At 44.5% G+C, this 24,848-nt stretch overlaps 1 protein-coding gene across 1 annotated transcript in view; it reads left to right on the top strand.

The window, feature by feature from the left end:
- The window catches only part of LOC139393661 (collagen alpha-1(XIV) chain-like), a 243,447-nt gene that overhangs the window by 130,605 nt on the left and 87,994 nt on the right, over window positions 1-24,848 (top strand). The window contains exons 24-31 of the mRNA XM_071142003.1: window positions 2,550-2,696; window positions 3,902-3,976; window positions 8,715-8,854; window positions 13,370-13,493; window positions 17,970-18,113; window positions 18,453-18,617; window positions 19,161-19,199; window positions 21,287-21,425. Coding sequence (XP_070998104.1) covers window positions 2,550-2,696; window positions 3,902-3,976; window positions 8,715-8,854; window positions 13,370-13,493; window positions 17,970-18,113; window positions 18,453-18,617; window positions 19,161-19,199; window positions 21,287-21,425 — 973 coding nt within the window. The remainder of the gene's footprint in view (window positions 1-2,549; window positions 2,697-3,901; window positions 3,977-8,714; window positions 8,855-13,369; window positions 13,494-17,969; window positions 18,114-18,452; window positions 18,618-19,160; window positions 19,200-21,286; window positions 21,426-24,848) is intronic.

Below are 24,848 nucleotides of genomic sequence, written 5' to 3'. Positions count from 1 at the left end.
TGAGATCTGTTCCAATATTAAAACCAGACCCTGCCTCTATTCCTTCCGTATGCCTTAACGTGCTCCGTCTGGATCTCTCTAGAAATAGTTCTATCTCATAGCTCACTGATATTATAGGAGCACAGTTGATTGACTCCTAGGAAGGTATACAGTAGTAATGTGCTGTGTGGTTAGTGACAGCATGGCAGGTTGTGTTCACCTCTGTGTGGTTAGTGACAGCATGGCAGGTTGTGTTCAGCTCTGTGTGGTTAGTGACAGCATGGCAGGTTGTGTTCACCTCTGTGTGGTTAGTGACAGCATGGCAGATTGTGTTCAGCTCTGTGTGGTTAGTGATAGCATGGCAGGTTGTGTTCAGCTCTGTGTGGTTAGTGACAACATGGCAGGTTGTGTTTACCTCTGTGTGGTTAGTGACAACATGGCATAATAACCATTATGTTGTCTACCTTGTGTTCTACTGTGTGTGTGTGTGTGTGTGTGTGTGTGTGTGTGTGTGTGTGTGTGTGTGTGTGTGTGTGTGTGTGTGTGTGTGTGTGTGTGTGTGTGTGTGTGTGTGTGTGTGTGTGTGTGTGTGTGTGTGTGTGTGTGCGTGTGTGTGCGCGTGCGTATTCTCTCTGGAGTCTATTTCAAGTATACAAGGAGTGTAGTAAGCTAATAGCAATTAATGTAATTTAAAGACTTCAGTCTTTGTAACATTCAGCTAAGAAATATCTAATAATGATCCGTTTTACACTTCATGACGACTGGTTAATATTGAGGAAATCTCTATTTTCTGTCCAGATATGTGACTGGACAACAACAAAAAATAACTGGTTAAATCAATGACCTAGTGTATAATAGGGAGGGTGGTATTTGTTGGAGGGCGGTTTGATGTTTTAGCCAATACGTCTGATCATCTTCCACACAGCTGGGTTTTTAAAGGGTCTTTCAGTGAAAACATCCCATCCAGTTGTTTAGCTCAGGAATCAGCAGTCATACGACTCTGGTACATATTTGGTTAATCCCATTATTGGATGAGTGTTTCTGTGGTCCTTATTCCTGGACATTATTACGTGAAATCATCTCGACTGTGAAGGAGAATCCTCGTAAATCTCCTTCTGTAATTGGGATGCAGAGACACATTATCCCTGATTTGTTTCCAATATAACACAATTCTTATATATAAAAAAATATATATTATTATTATTATAAAATAAATTATTATATATATTTTTTAATTCTTCCTGTTTTAGCATTTATTTTCGAAATGAAAGAAAATACAAATCTGTGCATCCTTTTTGTCATTCAGCTCCGGCTAGCTGAGACCAGGGCTCATAGGGCTCTGATCTAAAGTAGTGCACTCTGTAGGGAATAGGGTACCATTTGAGCTGCAGATAAAGTACTGCCTCTGTCCCTGCCAGACAGACAGACACAGAGGAAGGAAATCCCTGGAAGGAGAGATTTGAGGAATTAGAATGTAGAATGCAGGAGCAGCTAGAGAACATCTAGAAGGCAGAGTTCCAGAACCTTTAGTTCTATTGTCCTCTGTTCTGATTCTGACTGACTGGGTCACGTACAGATCAGTGGCCCAGGATACCTGACTGCAGGAGCCACAGATCATGTTAAATACACAGGAATGGTGTGTGTGTGTGTGTGTGTGTGTGTGTGTGTGTGTGTGTGTGTGTGTGTGTGTGTGTGTGTGTGTGTGTGTGTGTGTGTGTGTGTGTGTGTTTTTCAAAAAGAGGTTTCATTCGATGTGGCAGAGTCTCCATTACATTTACAATGGCAAGAAGACACCTTTGGAAAATAATTGCAATAATGAAGTTGATGAATGGACACCATTAGTCTCTTGTGTGCCAGTTCACTCTGTCTTTGGCTTCAAAGATGCTAACATTAGAGGCCCACACTGTTCTACCAGAGAACTATGTTCTTCCATAGAACTCTGTTCTTCCATAGAACACTGTTCTTCCATAGATCTCTGTTCTTCCATAGATCTCTGTTCTTCCATAGAACACTGTTCTTCCATAGATCTCTGTTCTTCCATAGAACACTGTTCTACCAGAGAACTCTGTTCTTCCATAGATCTCTGTTCTTCCATAGATCTCTGTTCTTCCATAGAACACTGTTCTTCCATAGATCACTGTTCTTCCATAGGTCTCTGTTCTTCCATAGAACTTGTTCTTCCATAGAACTCTGTTATTCCATAGAACTCTGTTCTTCCATAGAACACTGTTCTTCCATAGAACTCTGTTCTTCCATAGAACTTGTTCTTCCATAGAACTCTGTTCTTCCATAGAACTCTGTTCTTCCATAGAACTCTGTTCTACCAGAGAAGTCTATTTAAACAGATATTTCTGTTTGAACGGTTGTGTTCAGTAGGTTGTGGTACGTTCAGATAGAAATGTATTAAAAGAAGAGACATGCCTCTCTGACATGTAGACTAAGGAATCAGTCTGGTAGGACCATGTTGTGCTCTATAAATTATCTTCATATCTGTATTTAACAGTATGTTGCATCTCTGATTGTGAAGGGTGATTTTTAATTGTTGTTGTTGATTGTTGTTGTCTCTCCAGATGGCCAGAAACAGGAAGTGAGTGTTGGAGGCTCTGCGTCTAGACAGTGTTTCTATGATCTGACCCCTAACAGCCAGTATAAGATCAGCGTTTTCACCCAGCTACAGGACATGGAGGGGCCCGCCGTCACCACCATCACTACAACACGTAGGTACCAACTGACCTCAACACTCTCATCACGAACACAACACGTATGTGTCAACTTCACTCAAAATCTCTCTTATGGGAGTAGAACAGAATGACCAGCTATGAACATTGGATTGGATGTATTGGCAGTAGAAATGAAGATGACCTGTCATACTGTATGTTACACATTGAAACAGCAGAGTCAACGATGTGAGGCTGAAAGCAGTGGGAAACCATAGAACCGATCATTCCAGTGTTGCTCCAGGCCATGCAAAAGCCCCCCCCCCTTCAGATAACAGCCTTGATCCCATTACCTTTAATGGCTGTTGTGGCTTACGACTGACTGGCCTGTAGATCAGCTCAGCTCAGTGAAGACAAAGCATGCTTTCTCTCCTTTTGTCTGGTAAATGAAACCTTCCCCCCAGAGCTGCTCTCTGCCTGTGTGGCTGAGCACCAGCCACAACTCATTTCACCTCCCTTTAGGGTACATCCCAAACGGTAGCCTGTTCCCTACATTTACAACGGGGATAGGGTGTCATTTAGGACACGGCGTCAGTCCCTCACAGCACGACTGTCCCTTAGAAGCAACAATAGTAGGCTAATGATGCAGGCCATTGGCAAGGCAATGAGGTGGGGAGAACTGGTCTGTTTAGGGGACAGGAGATGCTCACTCACTGCCAGGGATACAGATAGCTGCTCTCCCCCCAGGTTACACTGCTGCTGCTGCTACTGCTGCTATCACTCACCACAGAAAAACCTCCCTGGCTTATCCAAAAGAGAGGCATTGTTTGGGGACAGCATGGGAGAGGTAGGTGGATTCTGGTACAGTGGGGCAAAAAACAAGTTGATAACAAGTTCAAACAGGTGCCATTAATACAGGTAACGAGTGGAGGACAGAGGAGCCTCTTAAAGAAGAAGTTACAGGTCTGTGAGAGCCAGAAATCTTGCTTGTTTGTAGGTGACCAAATACTTATTTTCCACCATAATTTGCAAATAAATTCATTAAAAATCCTACAATGTGTTTTTTTCCTCATTTTGTCTGTCATAGTTGAAGTGTACCTATGATGAAAATTACAGGCCTCTCTCATCTTTTTAAGTGGGAGAACTTGCACAATTGGTGGCTGACCAAATACTTTTTTGCCCCACTGTAGGTGTGTGTGTGTGGATAGAGAGATATGATGGATGCACCGTGATGATTTATGTGCTTGTCTCTCTGTGTTTTCTAGTCCCCGCCCCCACCCAGCCACCGACACCACCCCCCACGTCACCCCCCCTACCGACCATACCGCCCGCCAAGGAAGGTAAGAGAGAAGAACTGCCACTGTGTGTCCGCAACACACACACACACACACACACACACACACACACACACACACACACACACACACACACACACACCTTCCTCTCCCCTGCTGTCCCCACCATAGTGTGACCTTTCTCAAACCCTCACTACATCTCTGATGACAGTTCACCTTTACTTCAGCACAGTGAGGTACCACAGATAAATAAAAATGTATCTCGCTTTTATACCAAATAAACCACATTATACAATCTCCAAAGAAGTACCGGTATTAGTGGTATTTATTCAGCTGAGGAAGAGTTGTTGGAGGTAAATACAACTTTTTAAGTCTTCTTTCTTGAGGGGTATCCAGTATCTTATCAACTTTTTAAGTTTTCTTTCTTGAGGGGTATCCAGTATCTTATCAACTTTTTAAGTCTTCTTTCTTGAGGGGTATCCAGTATCTTATCAACTTTTTAAGCCTTCTTTCTTGAGGGGTATCCAGTATCTTATCAACTTTTTAAGTCTTCTTTATTGAGGGGTATCCAGTATCTTATCAACTTTTTAAGTCTTCTTTCTTGAGGGGTATCCAGTATCTTATCAACTTTTTAAGTCTTCTTTCTTGGGGATTATCCAGTATCTTATCAAACATTTGCAGTGCGGCTCAGACAAGCAGCAGCTCCAGTCTGTGCATATTTACACAGCATCTGCATGCATTACTTATTACATTAGCTGAGGCTTTGCTTCCTCCTCTACTGACCTTCTATATGAACACATATACACGCTACCAAATACCATAGGCAGACGGCCCCCTGAGGGTTCACGTCCTGGTCCATTTATAGGTGAACTGCAATCATCAGATTTGTGATAAGTATTAAGTTCTTCACAGGTTGAATTAAATGAGAAATAAGAAGGTGGTTTTTACAGCACCGTAATAGACTGAAAACATCTTCGGGCTTTTATCAATGTATTCTCAGCAAAGTCCTCAAGGTCGTTTTTACAGCGGGGATTAGTTGAATATTGCATTTTGGATATTATCTCTAGCTCCTAATAATAGTAGAAGTCACAAGTACTCAACTTCTTCTCAATCGCATTGGAGGAGAAGGTTCGATGGGCGGGACCTTGGATCTTCTCCAATGCGTTTTGTGAATGAGGCGAGGATAGAGCGTGGGAGGAATCGATTAAATCGATGAAAGACAAATTGAGAAAGAGCCTTGCACACTTCTATCCCCCCATGGTGCACTGCTGCCTGGCTGTGTATCAAGCCTTCCTCCCATCCTGTCGATACTTCCTGTCCGGTTTGATTAGAACCCTGCCATAACAACCTTCCCTTAAGAACTCTCCCAACATTCTAAGAACTCTGCTATAATTCTAAGCACTTCAGACTTAACACATTTGTCCCACCTCTAGAGGTTTGTACCAGTCAATTTGTTATAATTCTAACTCTCTGGCTTGTTTAAACAAAGATCAAACAGGCCAGACATTTCTCTTGCCATTCCTCTACACTCTTAGAAAAAAGGACCTATCTTTGTTCCTTAAAGTGTAGCCCAGTGTTTCTCAACCCTCTTTGTACCAGGCACCGACAAGCTATGGTCCTTCTTGTGCCAAGGAACGGCAAGCTATACTTCTTCCTAGCGTTGGAGAACGGGCTAAATCACAGTCAGCTTACTGTCTGAGAGACCGGCCAGCTCTAGCCGTTCCTCACATTCTGAGAGACCTGCCAGCTCTAGTCGTTCCTCACATTCTGAGAGCCCGGCCAGCTCTAGTCATTCCTCACATTCTGAGAGACGGGCCAGCTCTAGCCGTTCCTCACATTCTGAGAGACCGGCCAGCCCTAGTCGTTCCTCACATTCTGAGAGACCGGCCAGCCCTAGTCGTTCCTCACATTCCGAGAGACTAGCCAGCTCTAGCCGTTCCTTACATTCTGAGAGACCGGCCAGCTCTAGCCGTTCCTCACATTCTGAGAGACCGGCCAGCTCTAGTCGTTCCTCACATTCTGAGAGACCGGCCAGCTCTAGTCGTTCCTCACATTCTGAGAGACCGGCCAGCCCTAGTCGTTCCTCACATTCTGAGAGACCGGCCAGCCCTAGTCGTTCCTCACATTCTGAGAGACCGGCCAGCTGTAGCCGTTCCTCACATTCTGAGAGACCGACCAGCTCTAGCCGTTCCTCACATTCTGAGAGACCGGTCAGCTCTAGTCGTTCCTCACATTCTGAGATACCGACCAGCTCTAGCCGTTCCTCACATTCTGAGATACCGGCCAGCTCTAGTCGTTCCTCATATTCTGAGAGACGGGCCAGCTCTAACCGTTCCTCACATTCTGAGAGACTGGCCAGCTCTAGCCGTTCCTCATATTCTGAGAGACCGGCCAGCTCTAGTCGTTCCTCACATTCTGAGAGACCGGCCAGCTCTAGCTGTTCCTCACAGAGACCGGCCAACTCTTCTGAGAGACCGGCCAACTCTAGCCGTTCCTTACATTCTGAGAGACCGGCCAGCTCTAGCTGTTCCTTACATTCTGAGAGACCGGCCAACTCTAGCCGTTCCTTACATTCTGAGAGACCGGCCAACTCTAGCCGTTCCTTACATTCTGAGAGACCGGCCAGCTCTAGCCGTTCCTTACATTCTGAGAGACCGGCCAGCTCTAGCCGTTCCTTACATTCTGAGAGACCGGCCAGCTCTAGCTGTTCCTCACATTCTGAGAGACCGGCCAACTCTAGCCGTTCCTTACATTCTGAGAGACCGGCCAGCTCTAGCTGTTCCTCACATTCTGAGAGACCGGCCAACTCTAGCCGTTCCTTACATTCTGAGAGACCGGCCAGCTCTAGCTGTTCCTCACATTCTGAGAGACCGGCCAGCTCTAGGCGTTCCTCACATTCTGAGAGACCGGCCAGCTCTAGTCGTTCCTCACATTCTGAGAGACCAATCTGCTCCCAGTTTGATTGAAGTCTGTATATGACTGGAGAATACAGTAACTGAATATTAAAGGCACAGCGCAGTCAAAAATGTGATTTTCCAGTTTGTTATATATATTTCCATTCTATGAGGTTGGAACAATACTGTGAAATTGTGAAAATGATGATAAAGCCATGTTTAGTGTAAGAGCTGTTTGAACAGACAGTCTGTTTTGGTGGGATGGAGTTTTGGCCTGCCTGGTGACATCGTTAATAGACCAATGAGAAAGAGTGTTCCAAACCTCTCTGCCAATAACAGCTACTGTAGTTTTCAGTTTTCCTCTCCCCACTCAGACAGATATATTGAGATAAAGATGGCTGCCCTGGACCTTTAATTAGCACGAAGGAAGATCTTATCTGTCTCTGTGTAGTAGGAAGTAGATAACGCTTCTGGAGGAGACAGATAGTTAGATAGTCATCCCCACTCTCCAACAACTGGCCTGTTGTAATGAGACTGAAGATATGAGGCTTACCAGCTGGCCTGTTGTAATGAGGCTGAAGATATGAGGCTTACCAGCTGGCCTGTTGTAATGAGACTGAAGATATGAGGCTTACCAGCTGGCCTGTTGTAATGAGACTGAAGATATGAGGCTTACCAGCTGGCCTGTTGTAATGAGGCTGAAGATATGAGGCTTACCAGCTGGCCTGTTGTAATGAGACTGAAGATATGAGGCTTACCAGCTGGCCTGTTGTAATGAGACTGAAAATACAAGGCTTACCAGCTGGCCTGTTGTAATGAGACTGAAGGGTTGAGGCTTACCAGCTGGCCTGTTGTAATGAGACTGAAGATATGAGGCTTACCAGCTGGCCTGTTGTAATGAGACTGAAGGGTTGAGGCTTACCAGCTGGCCTGTTGTAATGAGGCTGAAGATATGTAGCTTACCAGCTGGCCTGTTGTAATGAGGCTGACAATATGAGGCTTACCAGCTGGCCTGTTGTAATGAGACTGACAATATGAGGCTTACCAGCTGGCCTATTGTAATGAGACTGACAATATGAGGCTTACCAGCTGGCCTGTTGTAATGAGACTGACAATATGAGGCTTACCAGCTGGCCTGTTGTAATGAGACTGACAATATGAGGCTTACCAGCTGGCCTGTTGTAATGAGGCTGACAATATGAGGCTTACCAGCTGGCCTGTTGTAATGAGACTGACAATATGAGGCTTACCAGCTGGCCTATTGTAATGAGACTGACAATATGAGGCTTACCAGCTGGCCTGTTGTAATGAGACTGACAATATGAGGCTTACCAGCTGGCCTGTTGTAATGAGACTGACAATATGAGGCTTACCAGCTGGCCTGTTGTAATGAGACTGACAATATGAGGCTTACCAGCTGGCCTGTTGTAATGAGAATGAAGGGTTGAGGCTTCTGTCTCTGTGTTTGGAATTCCTCTCTAACCTAGTTCCATATCTAATTTCTTCCTTCCCTCCCTGCCTCTCTCCCTCCCTGCCTCCTTCCCTCCCTGCCTCCTTCCTTCCCTGCCTCCTTCCCTCCCTGCCTCCTTCCCTCCCTGCCTCCTTCCCTCCCTGCCTCCTTCCCTCCCTGCCTCTCTCCCTCCCTGCCTCTCTCCCTCCCTGCCTCTCTCCCTCCCTGCCTCCTTCCCTCCCTGCCTCCTTCCCTCCCTCCCTGCTTCCCTCCTTCCCTCCCTCGCTCCCTCCCTGCCTCCTTCCCTCCCTCCCTCCCTGCCTCCCTCCCTGCCTCCCTGCCTCCCTGCCTGCCTGCCTGCCTGCCTGCCTGCCTGCCTGCCTGCCTGCCTGCCTCCCTCCCTGCCTCCCTCCCTCCCTGCCTGCCTGCCTCCCCCCAGTCTGTAAGGCAGCCAAAGCTGACCTGGTCTTCTTGGTGGACGGGTCTTGGAGCATCGGAGACGACAACTTCCAGAAGATTATCCGCTTCCTGTACAGTACGATGGGAGCTCTGGATCTGATTGGTCCTGACGGCACACAGGTCAGACCAATGACAACACCTCCATATTATAGAGTTATGCATTCAGCCAATATCTCACGGAAATAATGAATAAAGTAAATATAACCCAATGCTGTTGAAGGGGAACATTGTCTTACAGTAACCTGATCTCATCCATCTCAGCCACTGATGTTTGAGAAAGCAACATGTCCTATGAGTGGCTGGTCTAGTCCAGTACACACAGGTTAGAGTGAGGTTAGGGTCACAGGTCAGGGTGAGGTTAGGGTCACAGGTTAGGGTGAGGTTAGGGTCAGAGGTCAGGGTGAGGTTAGGGTCACAGGTTAGAGTGAGGTTAGGGTCACAGGTTAGAGTGAGGTTAGGGTCACAGGTCAGGGTGAGGTTAGGGTCACAGGTTAGGGTGAGGTTAGGGTCACAGGTTAGAGTGAGGTTAGGGTCACAGGTTAGGGTCACAGGTTAGGGTGAGGTTAGGGTCACAGGTTAGAGTGAGGTTAGGGTCACAGGCCAGGGTTAGGTTAGGGTCACAGGTAAGAGTGAGGTTAGGGTCAAAGGTCAGGGTGAGGTTAGGGTCAAAGGTCAGGGTGAGGTTAGGGTCAAAGGTCAGGGTGAGGTTAGGGTCACAGGTTAGGGTGAGGTTAGGGTCACAGGTTAGAGTGAGGTTAGGGTCACAGGTTAGGGTCACAGGTTAGGGTGAGGTTAGGGTCACAGGTTAGAGTGAGGTTAGGGTCACAGGCCAGGGTTAGGTTAGGGTCACAGGTTAGAGTGAGGTTAGGGTCAAAGGTCAGGGTGAGGTTAGGGTCAAAGGTCAGGGTGAGGTTAGGGTCAAGGGTCAGGGTGAGGTTAGGGTCACAGGTCAGGGTGAGGTTAGGGCCACAGGTCAGAGTGAGGTTAGGGTCACAGGTTAGGGTGAGGTTAGGGCCACAGGTCAGGGTGAGGTTAGGGCCACAGGTCAGGGTGAGGTTAGGGCCACAGGCCAGGGTGAGGTTAGGGTCACAGGTCAGGGTGAGTTTAGCGTCACAGGTTAGGGTGAGGTTAAGGTCACAAGTTAGAGTGAGGTTAGGGTCACAGGTTAGAGTGAGGTTAGGTTCACAGGTCAGGGTGAGGTTAGGGTCACAGGTACGGGTGAGGTTAGGGTCACAGGTTAGGGTGAGGTTAGGGTCACAGGTACGGGTGAGGTTAGGGTCACAGGTCAGGGTGAGGTTAGGGTCACAGGTTAGAGTGAGGTTAGGGTCACAGGTCAGGGTGAGGTTAGGTTTAGATAAAGCCTGTGCTAACATCACTAAACAGAGCCAAATCTAAACCAGGTCTCAAGGGAGAGACCATTATATTGGAATAGACTGGTGACTAGACATTATAAACAGACCCACATCTAAACCAGGTCTCAAGGGAGAGACCATTATGTTGGAATAGACTGGTGTCTAGACATTATAAACAGAGGCCCATAGATCTTCATCAAGCCTTCTCTTTCAGACCGTTCACAGCCCATTACTGAGGAACTGGTAGGTTATTGACACAAGGCAGCATTACTAAAGCCCTCCGTATCCCCTTACTACTGTATTAGGGGCTGATGGGTAATGGAGGAATCTGAGCTGAGGTGCAGAGGGTCCTGGCTACAGTAGTTAGGCTCTCAGACAGACAAATAGAAAAACAGACATAAGGATTGTGAGAAGGGAAGCGAGACATTGAGGGAAGAGGAGGGACAGAGATAGATTCCTGAGGGGACATAAGGAGAGTGAGAAGGGAAGTGAGACATTGAGGGAAGAGGAGGGACAGGGATAGATTCCTGAGGAGACATAAGGAGAGTGAGAAGGGAAGAGGAGGGACAGGGATAGATTCCTGATGGGACATAAGGAGAGTGAGAAGGGAAGAGGAGGGACAGGGATAGATTCCTGATGGGACATAAGGAGAGTGAGAAGGGAAGAGGAGGGACAGGGATAGATTCCTGAGGGGACATAAGGAGAGTGAGAAGGGAAGCGAGACATTGAGGGAAGAGGAGGGACAGGGATAGATTCCTGAGGAGACATAAGGAGAGTGAGAAGGGAAGAGGAGGGACAGGGATAGATTCCTGAGGGGACATAAGGAGAGTGAGAAGGGAAGAGGAGGGACAGGGATAGATTCCTGAGGGGACATAAGGAGAGTGAGAAGGGAAGCGAGACATTGAGGGAAGAGGAAGGACAGGGATAGATTCCCGAGGGGACATAAGGAGAGTGAGAAGGGAAGAGGAGGGACAGGGATAGATTCCTGAGGGGACATAAGGACAGTGAGAAGGGAAGCGAGACATTGAGGGAAGAGGAGGGACAGGGATAGATTCCTGAGGGGACATAAGGAGAGTGAGAAGGGAAGAGGAGGGACAGGGATAGATTCCTGAGGGGACATAAGGACAGTGAGAAGGGAAGCGAGACATTGAGGGAAGAGGAGGGACAGGGATAGATTCCTGAGGGGACATAAGGAGAGTGAGAAGGGAAGAGGAGGGACAGGGATAGATTCCTGAGGGGACATAAGGAGAGTGAGAAGGGAAGAGGAGGGACAGAGATAGATTCCTGAGGGGACATAAGGAGAGTGAGAAGGGAAGCGAGACATTGAGGGAAGAGGAAGGACAGGGATAGATTCCTGAGGGGACATAAGGAGAGTGAGAAGGGAAGAGGAGGGACAGAGACAGATTCCTGAGGGGACATAAGGAGAGTGAGAAGGAAAGAGGAGGGACAGGGATAGATTCCTGAGGGGACATAAGGAGAGTGAGAAGGGAAGCGAGACATTGAGGGAAGAGGAAGGACAGGCATAGATTCCTGAGGAGACATAAGGAGAGTGAGAAGGGAAGAGGAGGGACAGGGATAGATTCCTGAGGAGACATAAGGAGAGTGAGAAGGGAAGAGGAGGGACAGGGATAGATTCCTGAGGGGACATAAGGAGAGTGAGAAGGGAAGAGGAGGGACAGGGATAGATTCCTGAGGAGACATAAGGAGAGTGAGAAGGGAAGCGAGACATTGAGGGAAGAGGAGGGACATGGATAGATTCCTGAGGAGACATAAGGAGAGTGAGAAGGGAAGAGGAGGGACAGGGATAGATTCCTGAGGGGACATAAGGACAGTGAGAAGGGAAGCGAGACATTGAGGGAAGAGGAGGGACAGGGATAGATTCCTGAGGGGACATAAGGAGAGTGAGAAGGGAAGAGGAGGGACAGGGATAGATTCCTGAGGGGACATAAGGAGAGTGAGTAACAGAGACATCTGTTCCAAAGATGTTGCAAAATAGTTGCTAAGATGCCATTGAAAGCGTGCATTCAGTATGCGACTATAAGTTCTATAAGTATAACTTACACTGAACCAAAATATAAACACAACATGTAAAGTGTTGGTCCCATGGTTCATGAGCTGAAATAAAAGATCCCAGACATTTTCCATACGCACAAAAAGCTTATTTCTCTAAAATGTTGTGAACAAATGTGTTTACATCACTGTTAGTGAGCGTTTCACCTTTGCCAAGATAATCAATCCACCTGACAGTTGTGGCATGTCAAGAAGCTGATTATTAGACAGCACGAACATTACACAGGTGCACCTTGTGCTGGGGACAATAAAAGGCCACTCGAAAATGTGAATTGTTGTCACACAAGACAATGCCACAGATGTCTCAAGTTTTGAAGGAGCGTGCAATTGGCACGCTGACTGCAGGAATGTCTACCAGAGCTGTTGCCAGAGAATTGAATGTTAATTTCCTACCATAAACCGCCTCCAATGTCATTTTATAGAATTTGGCAGTACATCCAACCGGCCTCACAACCGCAGACCACGTTGTATGGCGTCGTGTGGTCGAGTGGTTTGCTGATGTCTACGTTGTGAACAGAGTGCCCCATGGTGATGGTGGGGTTAATGGTATGGCCAGGCATAAGCTACGGACAACAAACACAATTGCATTTTATCGATGGCTGTTTGAATGACCAGAGATACCGCGACGACCTCCTGAGGACAATTGTGAGGCCCATAGTTTTATGGTATCTGTGACCCGGTCATATGAAATCCATAGATTAAGGCCTAATGAATTTATTTCAGTTGACTGATTTCCTCATATGAACTGAAACTCAAACTCTTTGAAATTGTTGCATGTTGCGTTTATATTTTTGGTTCTGTAAAGTTATTTTCTGTAAAGTTATTTTCTGTAAAGTTATTTTCTGTAAAGTTATTTTCTGTAAAGTTATTTTCTACATTTTTTAGAACAGATTCATGTTCAACATTCCAAATTATAAACAACCCCTAAACCCCCCTCAAGCCAAAAACACTGTTAGAATTATCTCTGGGTGTGATGAAAGCTTTTACAACTCCCTCTCTCTCTCTCCTTTTCTCACTCTCTCTCTCTCCCTCCCTCTCTCTCTCTTTCTTTCTTTCTCTCTCTTCTCTCTCTCTCCCCTCTCTCTCCCCTCTCTCTCTCTCTCTCTCTCTCTCTCTCTCTCTCTCTCTCTCTCTCTCTCTCTCTTTCCCTCTCTTTCTCTCTTTTTCTCCCTCTCTCTCTCTCCCCCTTTCTCTCTCTCCCTCTTACTGACAGGTTGCTATAGCACAGTTCAGTGATGATGCCAGGACTGAGTTCAAGCTGAACTCATACGCCAACAAGGAAACGCTGCTCGACGCCATCAGGCGAATCACATACAAGGGAGGGAACACCAAGACAGGTGTGTACTAAAGCCTTCTGCACACATTTACACACACACACACACACACACACACACACACACACACACACACACACACACACACACACACACACACACACACACACACACACACCATCCCATTTACCCTGACTGCTATGGGAGAAGCAGGATGGCCTGGCTTGTATGGTCGTCGGTCCCAGCGAGCTCTGTTCCTTATTCCCCTGATTTAGGAGGTGGAAACAGGTGCTTTCAGTGCAAACAAGACAGTTTCAGTTTGCTGATAGCCTCCTCCTTTGTGGGGAAAGAAGGAATTTCACACTTGAGCTCAGTTTCTGCCCTTGATGTCTCTGAAGGAATCTACAGTGTGTAATTGTATTGCTGAAACTCTACCGCAAGTCTAACAACAAAGTGTATGACTAAGGAAGAGAGAGATTCTATGCAGTTGGGAATTTATTTTAGTGCATAGTGCTTCTGTCCCGTACAATATTTGCACAGCAGGTTTGCAGACTAATCCTGGCAGCAGTGTTAGAAATGAAACACCTTGTCTACACATACAGCTTCTCTGCTCTACCCAGGGGGGAAGGTACTACCAGCGCTACCCACAGAGGACATGTTTTCTCTGGCTAGAGATGCAAGCTGAGGTCTCTCTCTCTCTCTCTCTCTCTCTCTCTCTCTCTCTCTCTCTCTCTCTCTCTCTCTCTCTAGAGATGTAAGCGGAGGTCTCTCTCTCTCTCTCTCTCTCTCTCTCTCTCTCTCTCTCTCTCTCTCAGGGAGTCTGGCGGTAGAGCTGTAGATGTGACCCTTTGGTGTTCTGTACATGTCTACACTACTACTACACACACACACACACACACACACACACACACACACACACACACACACACACACACACACACACACACACACACACACACACACACAGAGCGATTATGTTCGCTCTGCATTTATTCATTAAGGCTTTAGCTTGACTGTCTTTTCATTTGGAGCTTGAGATGATTGATTTCCAGTAGCTGCTGGTATTAGGGCTGATCCCTCTGTGCTCCATATAGTATTCACACTGTACTGAGGGGATTCTAACAGCGGATCAACATGATTGGCCTGGCCTCATTTCCTCTTTTTTTAACCACCAATCACGTCTAAGTCTGAGGTTTAATAACACAAAGAAGGTATTGCAGTGGAGTCTTCACCCAGATCTGTTTGTGCTGTCTTGCCAACCCCATTGCTGTTATTGTCACACCAAACATGACAAATGACAGTAATGGAGTTGCCAAAACAGCACAAATAGGTCTGGAACGTAGGCTAGCCTTCACCTAGTTACCTGCAGCCCGATGTATTGTTGTTGTTGACGAGGTCTTTCAGGTCTTGGTTGAGGAGGAGTATTTCTGGGAACTTGTTGTTAAGATCTTGTTGTAAGTTTGGAGGCAAAGAAAGGAAGCTGATGGCCAGGAATGAGCCTGAGGATTTATGTCCAAGAAACACATTTCACACACGTCTGAGATGGACAGCATTTGATTGATGGTGTGATATTCCACTCAGGACCCTGGCAGCCGCACACACAAACAAACACACACACACCGTCTACCACAACACTCTCCACAGTGATAGAGGCCAGCATGTCTTCATGCCTGGCTGGATGGATATTGTGATTCCAATTTGACCTCTGTTTAATATAATACCATGCTGAAACAGACATAACTCTCCCTGGTACAAGACTGATGTTCACTAGCTCTGCCTGTCATTCATCTTCACTGAAAGGCACTTTAATAAAGCTCACAGAGACAGCTGAGAAAAAGAGGGATGGAGAGAGAGAGAGAGAGAGAGAGAGAGAGAGAGAGAGAGAGAGAAGGGGAGAGAGAGAGGAGGGGGAGTTAAAAGGGAGCTAGAGAGAGAGGGAGAAAGAGAGAGGGAGGGAGGGAGAAAGAGAGAAAGAGATGGTGAGAGAGAGGGAGAGGGAGGGAGAGGGATGGATGGCCGTCCAGCAAGCTGCTCAGCCATCCTCGGTCTCCATATTAGATGATACAAAGTACCCTGGTAGTGCCTCAGCCATGCAAGACATATTTTATTCAGAGACATCCCAGGGAGGCTGTTTTAAAAAGCTGCTATTACAGAATGACCTTAGACATCAGAGAGATATTAGACATGCACATTGGTAAAGAAAAAAGACTTGCAATGATCCCCACCTGCTTCTGCTCTGTTCGTCCTCTCTACGGACCGCTCCGATGCCCACAATAGGGCTAATGATCTAGGGCGATTTTTGTCTCTGTCAAGGTTTTAGAATAGATAAGACAGGCTCCTCTTTCTTTGTTTAATGTGTCCTATCAGATTTTCACATTTCCTCTATTAGCATCTCCTGAATGCAATAAATCAGTGGCAGGCAGCCCTGGTCCCGGAGGGCCGCAGGTTTGGGATTTAATCAACCAGGAAGACCAGGTGTGTTGAATTTAGGCTGAACTGACCTGATCAATTAGCTCAGTTGGTCAGGTGTGGTGCTTAGTTGCAGCACTCCAGGAACAGGGTTGTCTCCCATTCATGAAACAGTCTAGCTAGATTAGTTATGATAGATATTATATTGTTATTATTATTCATGTTATTATTGTTATTATTACTAGTATTACTATTATTAATGTTATTATTGTTATTATTATTATTATTACTGTTATTATGACTTTATGACTATTATTAATGGTATTATTGTTATTATTATTATTACTGTTATTATTATTTGTGTTATTATTACTATTAGTGTTATTATTATTTGTGTTATTATTACTATTAGTGTTATTATTACTATTATTATTATTGTTATTACTATTAGTGTTATTATTACTATTAGTGTTGTTATTATTATTATTATTGGTGTTATTATTACTATTAGTGTTATTATTATTTGTGTTATTATTACTATTATTATTATTGTTATTACTATTAGTGTTATTATTACTATTAGTGTTGTTATTATTATTATTATTATTGGTGTTATTATTACTATTAGTGTTATTATTATTATTATTGGTGTTATTAGTACTATTCGTGTTATTATTATTATTATTGGTGTTATTAGTACTATTCGTGTTATTATTATTATTATTATTGGTGTTATTATTACTATTAGTGTTAATATTATTACTGTAATTATTACTGTTATTGTTATGATTACTGTTATTATTATTATTATTATTACTATTATTGGTATTATTATTACTGTTATTATTATTATTTATGCTATTATTACTGTTATTAATATATGTGTTGTCATTGTTATTATTATTGTTATGTTATTATGACTATTATGACTGTTATTAATGTTATTATTGGTATTATTATTATTGTTATTATTACTGTTATTAATACTATTATTATTCTTGTTATTATTGTTATTAGTTGCTCCTGATGTGCCTGTCTTCCCTATCCATCCTCATATATGGTCTGATAGTCGTCCACACATTAACAACAGGCTGTATAGATATGGTCTGATAGTCATCCACACATTAACAACAGGCTGTATAGATATGGTCTGATAGTCGTCCACACATTAACAACAGGCTGTATAGATATGGTCTGATAGTCATCCACACATTAACAACAGGCTGTATAGATATGGTCTGATAGTCATCCACACATTAACAACAGGCTGTATAGATATGGTCTGATAGTCATCCACACATTAACAACAGGCTGTATAGACATGGTCTGATAGTCGTCCACACATTAACAACAGGCTGTATAGATATGGTCTGATAGTCATCCACACATTAACAACAGGCTGTATAGATATGGTCTGATAGTCATCCACACATTAACAACAGGCTGTATAGATATGGTCTGATAGTCATCCATACATTAACAACAGGCTGTATAGATATGGTCTGATAGTCGTCCACACATTAACAACAGGCTGTATAGATATGGTCTGATAGTCGTCCACACATTAACAACAGGCTGTATAGATATGGTCTGATAGTCATCCACACATTAACAACAGGCTGTATAGATATGGTCTGATAGTCATCCACACATTAACAACAGGCTGTATAGATATGGTCTGATAGTCATCCACACATTAACAACAGGCTGTATAGACATGGTCTGATAGTCGTCCACACATTAACAACAGGCTGTATAGATATGGTCTGATAGTCATCCACACATTAACAACAGGCTGTATAGATATGGTCTGATAGTCATCCATACATTAACAACAGGCTGTATAGATATGGTCTGATAGTCATCCACACATTAACAACAGGCTGTATAGATATAGTCTGATAGTCATCCATACATTAACAACAGGCTGTATAGATATGGTCTGATAGTCATCCACACATTAACAACAGGCTGTATAGATATGGTCTGATAGTCATCCACACATTAACAACAGGCTGTATAGATATGGTCTGATCGTCATCCACACATTAACAACAGGCTGTGATGTGTAGATATGATCTCTGTCATTCCTATCCATAGAAATATAACTCTATGTCCCGATCCATCCAGGCCGAGCCATTAAGCATGTGAAGGAATCTATCTTCACCTCAGAGGGAGGAGTGAGGAGGGGGGTTCCTAAGGTACTGGTGGTCCTCACCGATGGCCGTTCCCAAGACGACGTCAACAAGGTCTCCAAGGAGATGCAGATGGAAGGTGAGTCCCAAATAGTGCCCTATTCTATGTTCTGTATAGTGCACTACTCTGGCCAAAAGTAGAGTGGGAATAGAGTGTTATTTTGGATAAAACCCATGTTTCTTCCTCTGAGGACAATACACTATTCCATTGTATTATATTGTTGTAACAGAACTATTCATGGCTCTCAACCCAAAAACAAAACTTAGAGAGAAATATGTTCGTAGTAGAAGGGTCACTTAGCAAGTCAGAGAGTGGTAAGATAGGCCAATCAAATAGTTTCCTTGGAATTGTTTTGCTTTATTGCTGAAGAAAAACTAAATATTGTTTTCAAATCTTAACAATGTATGTCCTTTGAAGGCTACATCATCTTTGCCATTGGCTTTGCTGATGCGGACTACGGAGAGTTGGTGAACATCGCCAGCAAACCCAGCGACAGACACGTCTTCTTTGTGGACGATTTGGACGCTGTCAAGAAAATTGAGGAGCAGCTGATCACTTTTGTGTGTGAGGCTGCCACTGCCAGTAAGTACTGCCAGAACTGAAGTAGCTGCCATTGGAAGAATGTTCCAGAACTGATATAATCTACTGTAGAATAGAGACAGATGGTAGGTTTGGTCATGTAGTTTCCAGAACTGATATAATCTACTGTAGAATAGAGACAGATGGTAGGTTTGGTCATGTAGTTTCCAGAACTGATATAATCTACTGTAGAATAGAGACAGATGGTAGGTTTGGTCATGTGGTTTCCAGAATTGATATAATCTACTGTAGAATAGAGACAGATGGTAGTTTTGGTCATGTAGTTTCCAGAACTGATATAATCTACTGTAGAATAGAGACAGGTGGTAGGTTTGGTCATGTAGTTTCCAGAACTGATATAATCTACTGTAGAATAGAGACAGGTGGTAGGTTTGATCATGTGGTTTAATGGATTAGTTATTATTACAAAGAAGAGGATTCATCCACATTTAAATCTTAATAAGAGGATCTTGATTCATGATGAAATGACAGTGATTAATAACCTGTTCATTATTTAACCAACCCTTTCATCCATCTTGTTTTTAGCTTGTCCATCGGTTCTGATGAGCGGCAACACCATGCCAGGTAAACTATGTAAAACACGTACAGCTGGTTACTGCTTTATAGTCATAGAATGTGTATCCCTATTGAGATAAACCCCTCTCAATCTACAGTCAATGTGGATTGCCTGATCCCACTTAGTCATTCACGGGAGAGACTCCGTGTCCCTGGCTGTTGTCAGGAGCAACGTGTCATCTGCCACGTGATTCTGGTTCAAATCCAGTCAGACGGAGTTACATAGAGTCAGAGTGTAGTGGAGGGTATACACTGTGTACCACCGTAACTAACACTGGGCATTGTGTATACTCACTTCTTAATCCCTACGATGGGCATCAAGGTAGTGTAGTGGAGGGTATACACCGTGTACCACCGTAACTAACACTGGGCATTGTGTATACTCACTTCTTAATCCCTACGATGGCACATCAAAGTAGTGTAGTGGAGGGTATACACCGTGTACCACTGTAACTAACACTGGGCATTGTGTATACTCACTTCTTAATCCCTACGATGGCACATCAAGGTAGTGTAGTGGAGGGTATACACTGTGTACCACCGTAACTAACACTGGGCATTGTGTATACTCACTTCTTAATCCCTACGATGCACATCAAGGTAGTGTAGTGGAGGGTATACACCGTGTACCACTGTAACTAACCCTGGGCATTGTGTGTACTCACTTCTTAATCCCTACGATGCGCATCAAAGTAGTGTAGTTGAGGTATACACCGTATCATTAAGGCTGATGGAACACATCACAATGTTAAGCTACAAATGTCATTTTTTCCCCGTTTTAGGCTTTAAGCTGCTTTAAAGGGAGGCAAGACATGCCTCATAATATGAAGTAAAACGTCCAGTTTGAAACATTTAAGGAACAGGAAAAATATAGCGATGCTGATGACAGGCCTTAACCGTCTTCTGATTGATGGTAAAGGCTTTGCCAAAAACCTTCTCAATTAAATATTACCTGCTACAAGGTAGCCTATGCCTGCCTGGCAGAATGATATCATGATTATTTCCATCAATCCAGTGGCTGTTTGTTTGGCAAACCCCATCTCATGTGCTGTGGAAATACAGCTAACCACTTAAATTAAAGGGTAACTACACTCAAAAATCTAAATTTCTTCGCTTTTTCTCCGACCTCAAAAGCGTTCTCCTGATGTGGTTAAGGCATTGTTATGGGCTTAGAACATCCAATTCTGTTGTTTTTATATTAAGAAAGTGTGACTTTAAGAGCGAAAACCTGAAGGAGAAAAAAAAGATCTGAAACCTGTGAATTCCTGACTCAGTTGACAGCCTCATTTATCTGTTTCAATAGTCGACCTACTATTATCCTACTTCACAGAACAGCTTGGGTTGGCCTGCCTGTGAAAGACCAATATGGAATTCATCATTTTAGGACATTCAGAGTGAATGTCACTGTTTCTCATAGGATTTTTTGACAGAGTTCTCCTTTCCTTCGCCGGGTGGGGATAGGAAATACTATCCAGAGGGAGAGTGGTTGACAGAATGACATTATTATTACTATGTATATATCCAGCACCTAAACAGTATTTACTACCATGGCCCATTTTGTTGCTTGAAGATAAAAATGTGTACCATTTTATTCTAGTATTCTAGTATCTCTACGGTTCTCTATGGTTCTCTATGGTTCTCTATGGTTCTCTGTTGTTCTCTATGGTTCTCTATGTTTCTCTATGGTTCTCTGTTGTTCTCTATGGTTCTCTATGGTTCTCTGTTGTTTTCTATGGTTCTCTATGTTTCTCTATGGTTCTCTGTTGTTCTCTATGGTTCTCTGTTGTTCTCTATGGTTCTCTATGTTTCTCTATGGTTCTCTGTTGTTCTCTATGGTTCTCTGTTGTTCTCTATGGTTCTCTGTTGTTCTCTATGGTTCTCCATGGTTCTCTATTGTTCTCTATGGTTCTCTGTTGTTCTCTGTTGTCTCTGTTGTTTTCTATGGTTCTCTGTTTTCTCTGTTGTCTCTGTTGTTTTCTATGGTTCTCTGTTGTTCGCTGTTGTCTCTGTTGTTCTCTATGGTTCTTTGTAGTTCTCTATGGTTCTCTATGGAGTGGTTATAGCATAGATGTGTGTTCTGCTCCTTCCCTCCTTAGGCTTCAGGATGATGGACATGTTTGGCCTGGTAGAGAAGGAGTACAGTAACGTAGAGGGAGTGTCCCTGGAACCAGGCTCCTTCAACAGCTTCCCCTGCTACAGACTGCACAAAGACGCCCTGGTCTCACAGCCCACCAAGTAGGTTCTACTAGGTTCTGTGTTTTGTCAGTGTGGTTGTCATGGCGATGAGAGGTAGAGGACCAGCTAGGGGCCACACTGAGCTCCACCTCTCTCCTCCAGTGTCCACTCTTGGCATATTATTCCTGGAATATACTCCAACAGCTTCCCCAAATGATAGGTCAAGTGGAAGTTTCCTTCTGATAGGTCAGGTGGAAGTTTCCCTCTGATAGGTCAGGTGGAAGTTTCCTTCTGATAGGTCAGGTGGAAGTTTCCCTCTGATAGGTCAGGTGGAAGTTTCCCTCTGATAGGTCAGGTGGAAGTTTCCCTCTGATAGGTCAGGTGGAAGTTTCCCTCTGATATGTCAGGTGGAAGTTTCCCTCTGATATGTCAGGTGGAAGTTTCCCTCTGATAGGTCAGGTGGAAGTTTCCCTCTGATAGGTCAGGTGGAAGTTTCTCTCTGATAGGTCAAGTGGAAGTTTCCCTCTGATAGGTCAGGCGGAAGTTTCCCTCTGATAGGTCAGGTGGAAGTTTCCCTCTGATAGGTCAGGTGGAAGTTTCCCTCTGATAGGTCAGGTGGAAGTTTCCCTCTGATAGGTCAGGTGGAAGTTTCCCTCTGATAGGTCAGGTGGAAGTTTCCCTCTGATAGGTCAGGTGGAAGTTTCCCTCTGATAGGTCAGGTGGAAGTTTCCCTCTGATAGGTCAGGTGGAAGTTTCCCTCTGATAGGTCAGGTGGAAGTTTCCCTCTGATAGGTCAGGTGGAAGTTTCCCTCTGATAGGTCAGGTGGAAGTTTCCCTCTGATAGGTCAGGTGGAAGTTTCCTTCTGATAGGTCAGGTGGAAGTTTCCCTCTGATAGGTCAGGTGGAAGTTTCCTTCTGATAGGTCAGGTGGAAGTTTCTCTCTGATAGGTCAGGTGGAAGTTTCTCTCTGATAGGTCAGGTGGAAGTTTCCCTCTGATAGGTCAGGTGGAAGTTTCCCTCTGATAGGTCAGGTGGAAGTTTCTCTCTGATAGGTCAGGTGGAAGTTTCCCTCTGATAGGTCAGGTGGAAGTTTCCCTCTGATAGGTCAAGTGAAAGTTTCCCTCTGATAGGTCAGGTGGAAGTTTCCCTCTGATAGGTCAGGTGGAGTCAGGTGGAAGTTTCCCTCTGATAGGTCAGGTGGAAGTTTCCCTCTGATAGGTCAGGTGGAAGTTTTGCCATACAGAATCGCTTATACCCATCCAATCCTTTCGGATACACAGACGTGCCTATGCCTGGAGGAAGAGGTTGTTCCTGAACTGTCCTTGTCCTCCTCCTAGAGGGGCCTTCCTCATCCTCTATGGGAAACTTGTACTTGAAAACATCAAGAGAGGGTCAACCCCAGTAGCTAGTAGGAGACTTGTACTTCAAAACGTCAAGAGAGGGTCAACCCCAGTAGCTAGTAGGAGACTTGTACTTCAAAACGTCAAGAGAGGGTCAACCCCAGTAGCTAGTAGGAGACTTGTACTTCAAAACGTCAAGAGAGGGTCAACCCCAGTAGCTAGTAGGAGACTTGTACTTCAAAACGTCAAGAGAGGGTCAACCCCACTAGCTAGCCGAAGACAAACACCAGAGCTCTTTGAAATAGCAGCCAGTTATTTTCAAGGTCCCTCAAACAATACAACGTTATTGCCAATGAAAATCACTTAGGGGAGTCTAATCACATGTGAAGTGTGTGTGTGTGTGTTTGTGTGTGTGTGTGTGTGTGTGTGTGTGTGTGTGTTGACAGATGTAGCTCTACTCCTGCTGAGGATAATATTTAGTTTAGACTTCTACTTTCATAACGTTCAGAGGGGATTGTGTTATTGCAGTGGAGGGACTCAGCACCTCTAAATGATGTCTTCAGGGTGACCTGCAAACACCACGGCCCATATCCAAACATCACTCAGTCACATACTAGATAATGTATATAGTATATCATGTAATCAGAAGGGCCATTATGGCATTTGTTGTGTGAAGGTAAAATAAGCCAGTCAAATGAACTTCCCATTACTCTGTATCAGGTATCAGGACTTCCCATTACTCTGTATCAGGTATCAGGACTTCCCATTACTCTGTATCAGGTATCAGGACTTCCCATTACTCTGTATCAGGTATCAGGTATCAGGACTTCCCATTACTCTGTATCAGGTATCAGATATCAGGACTTCCCATTACTCTGTATCAGGTATCAGGACTTCCCATTACTCTGTATCAGGTATCAGATATCAGATATCAGCACTTCCCATTACTCTGTATCAGGTATCAGGTATCAGGACTTCCCATTACTCTGTATCAGGTATAAGGTATCAGGACTTCCCATTACCCTGCATCAGATATCAGGTATCAGGACTTCCCATTACTCTGTATCAGGTATCAGGATGTCCCATTACTCTGTATCAGGTATCAGATATCAGGACTTCCCATTACCCTGCATCAGATATCAGGTATCAGGACTTCCCATTACTCTGTATCAGGTATCAGGACTTCCCATTACTCTGTGTCAGATATCAGGACTTCCCATTACTCTGTATCAGATATCAGGACTTCCCATTACTCTGCATCAGGTATCAGAACTTCCCATTACTCTGTATCAGGTTTAAGATATCAGGACTTCCCATTACCCTGTATCAGGTTTCAGGACTTCCCATTACTCTGTATCAGGTATCAGATATCAGGACTTCCCATTACCCTGTATCAGGTATCAGGACTTCCCATTACTCTGCATCAGGTATCAGAACTTCCCATTACTCTGTATCAGGTATCAGATATCAGGACTTCCCATTACCCTGTATCAGGTTTCAGGACTTCCCATTACTCTGTATCAGGTATCAGATATCAGGACTTCCCATTACCCTGTATCAGGTATCAGGACTTCCCATTACCCTGTATCAGGTATCAGGACTTCCCATTACTCTGTATCAGGTATCAGATATCAGGACTTCCCATTACCCTGTATCAGGTATCAGGACTTCCCGTTACTCTGCATCAGGTATCAGAACTTTCCATTACCCTGTATCAGGTATCAGGACTTCCTGATTGAGAGTGTTAAGGTTAGGGTTAGACTGGAGAGGGTTAGGATTATACTGGAAAGGTTTAGGGTTAGACTGGAGAGGGTTAGGGTTAGGGTTACACTGGAAAGGGTTAGGGTTAAACTGGAGAAGGTTAGGATTACACTGGAAAGGTTTAGGGTTAGACTGGAGAGGGTTAGGGTTAGACTGGAGAGGGTTAGGGTTAGACTGGAGAGGGTTAGGGTTAGACTGGAGAGGGTTAGGGTTAGACTGGAGAGGGTTAGGGTTAGACTAGAGAGGGTTAGGATTACACTGGAAAGGTTTAGGGTTAGACTGGAGAAGGTTAGGATTACACTGGACAGGTTTAGGGTTAGACTGGAGAGGGTTAGGGTTAGACTGGAGAGGGTTAGGGTTAGACTGGAGAAGGTTAGGGTTA

Source organism: Oncorhynchus clarkii, unplaced genomic scaffold, assembly GCF_045791955.1.
Source record: "Oncorhynchus clarkii lewisi isolate Uvic-CL-2024 unplaced genomic scaffold, UVic_Ocla_1.0 unplaced_contig_9595_pilon_pilon, whole genome shotgun sequence".
Classification (NCBI taxonomy): domain Eukaryota; kingdom Metazoa; phylum Chordata; class Actinopteri; order Salmoniformes; family Salmonidae; genus Oncorhynchus; species Oncorhynchus clarkii.
Note: the sequence above shows the minus strand (reverse complement) of the source record. Positions and strands in the feature narration are given on the sequence as shown.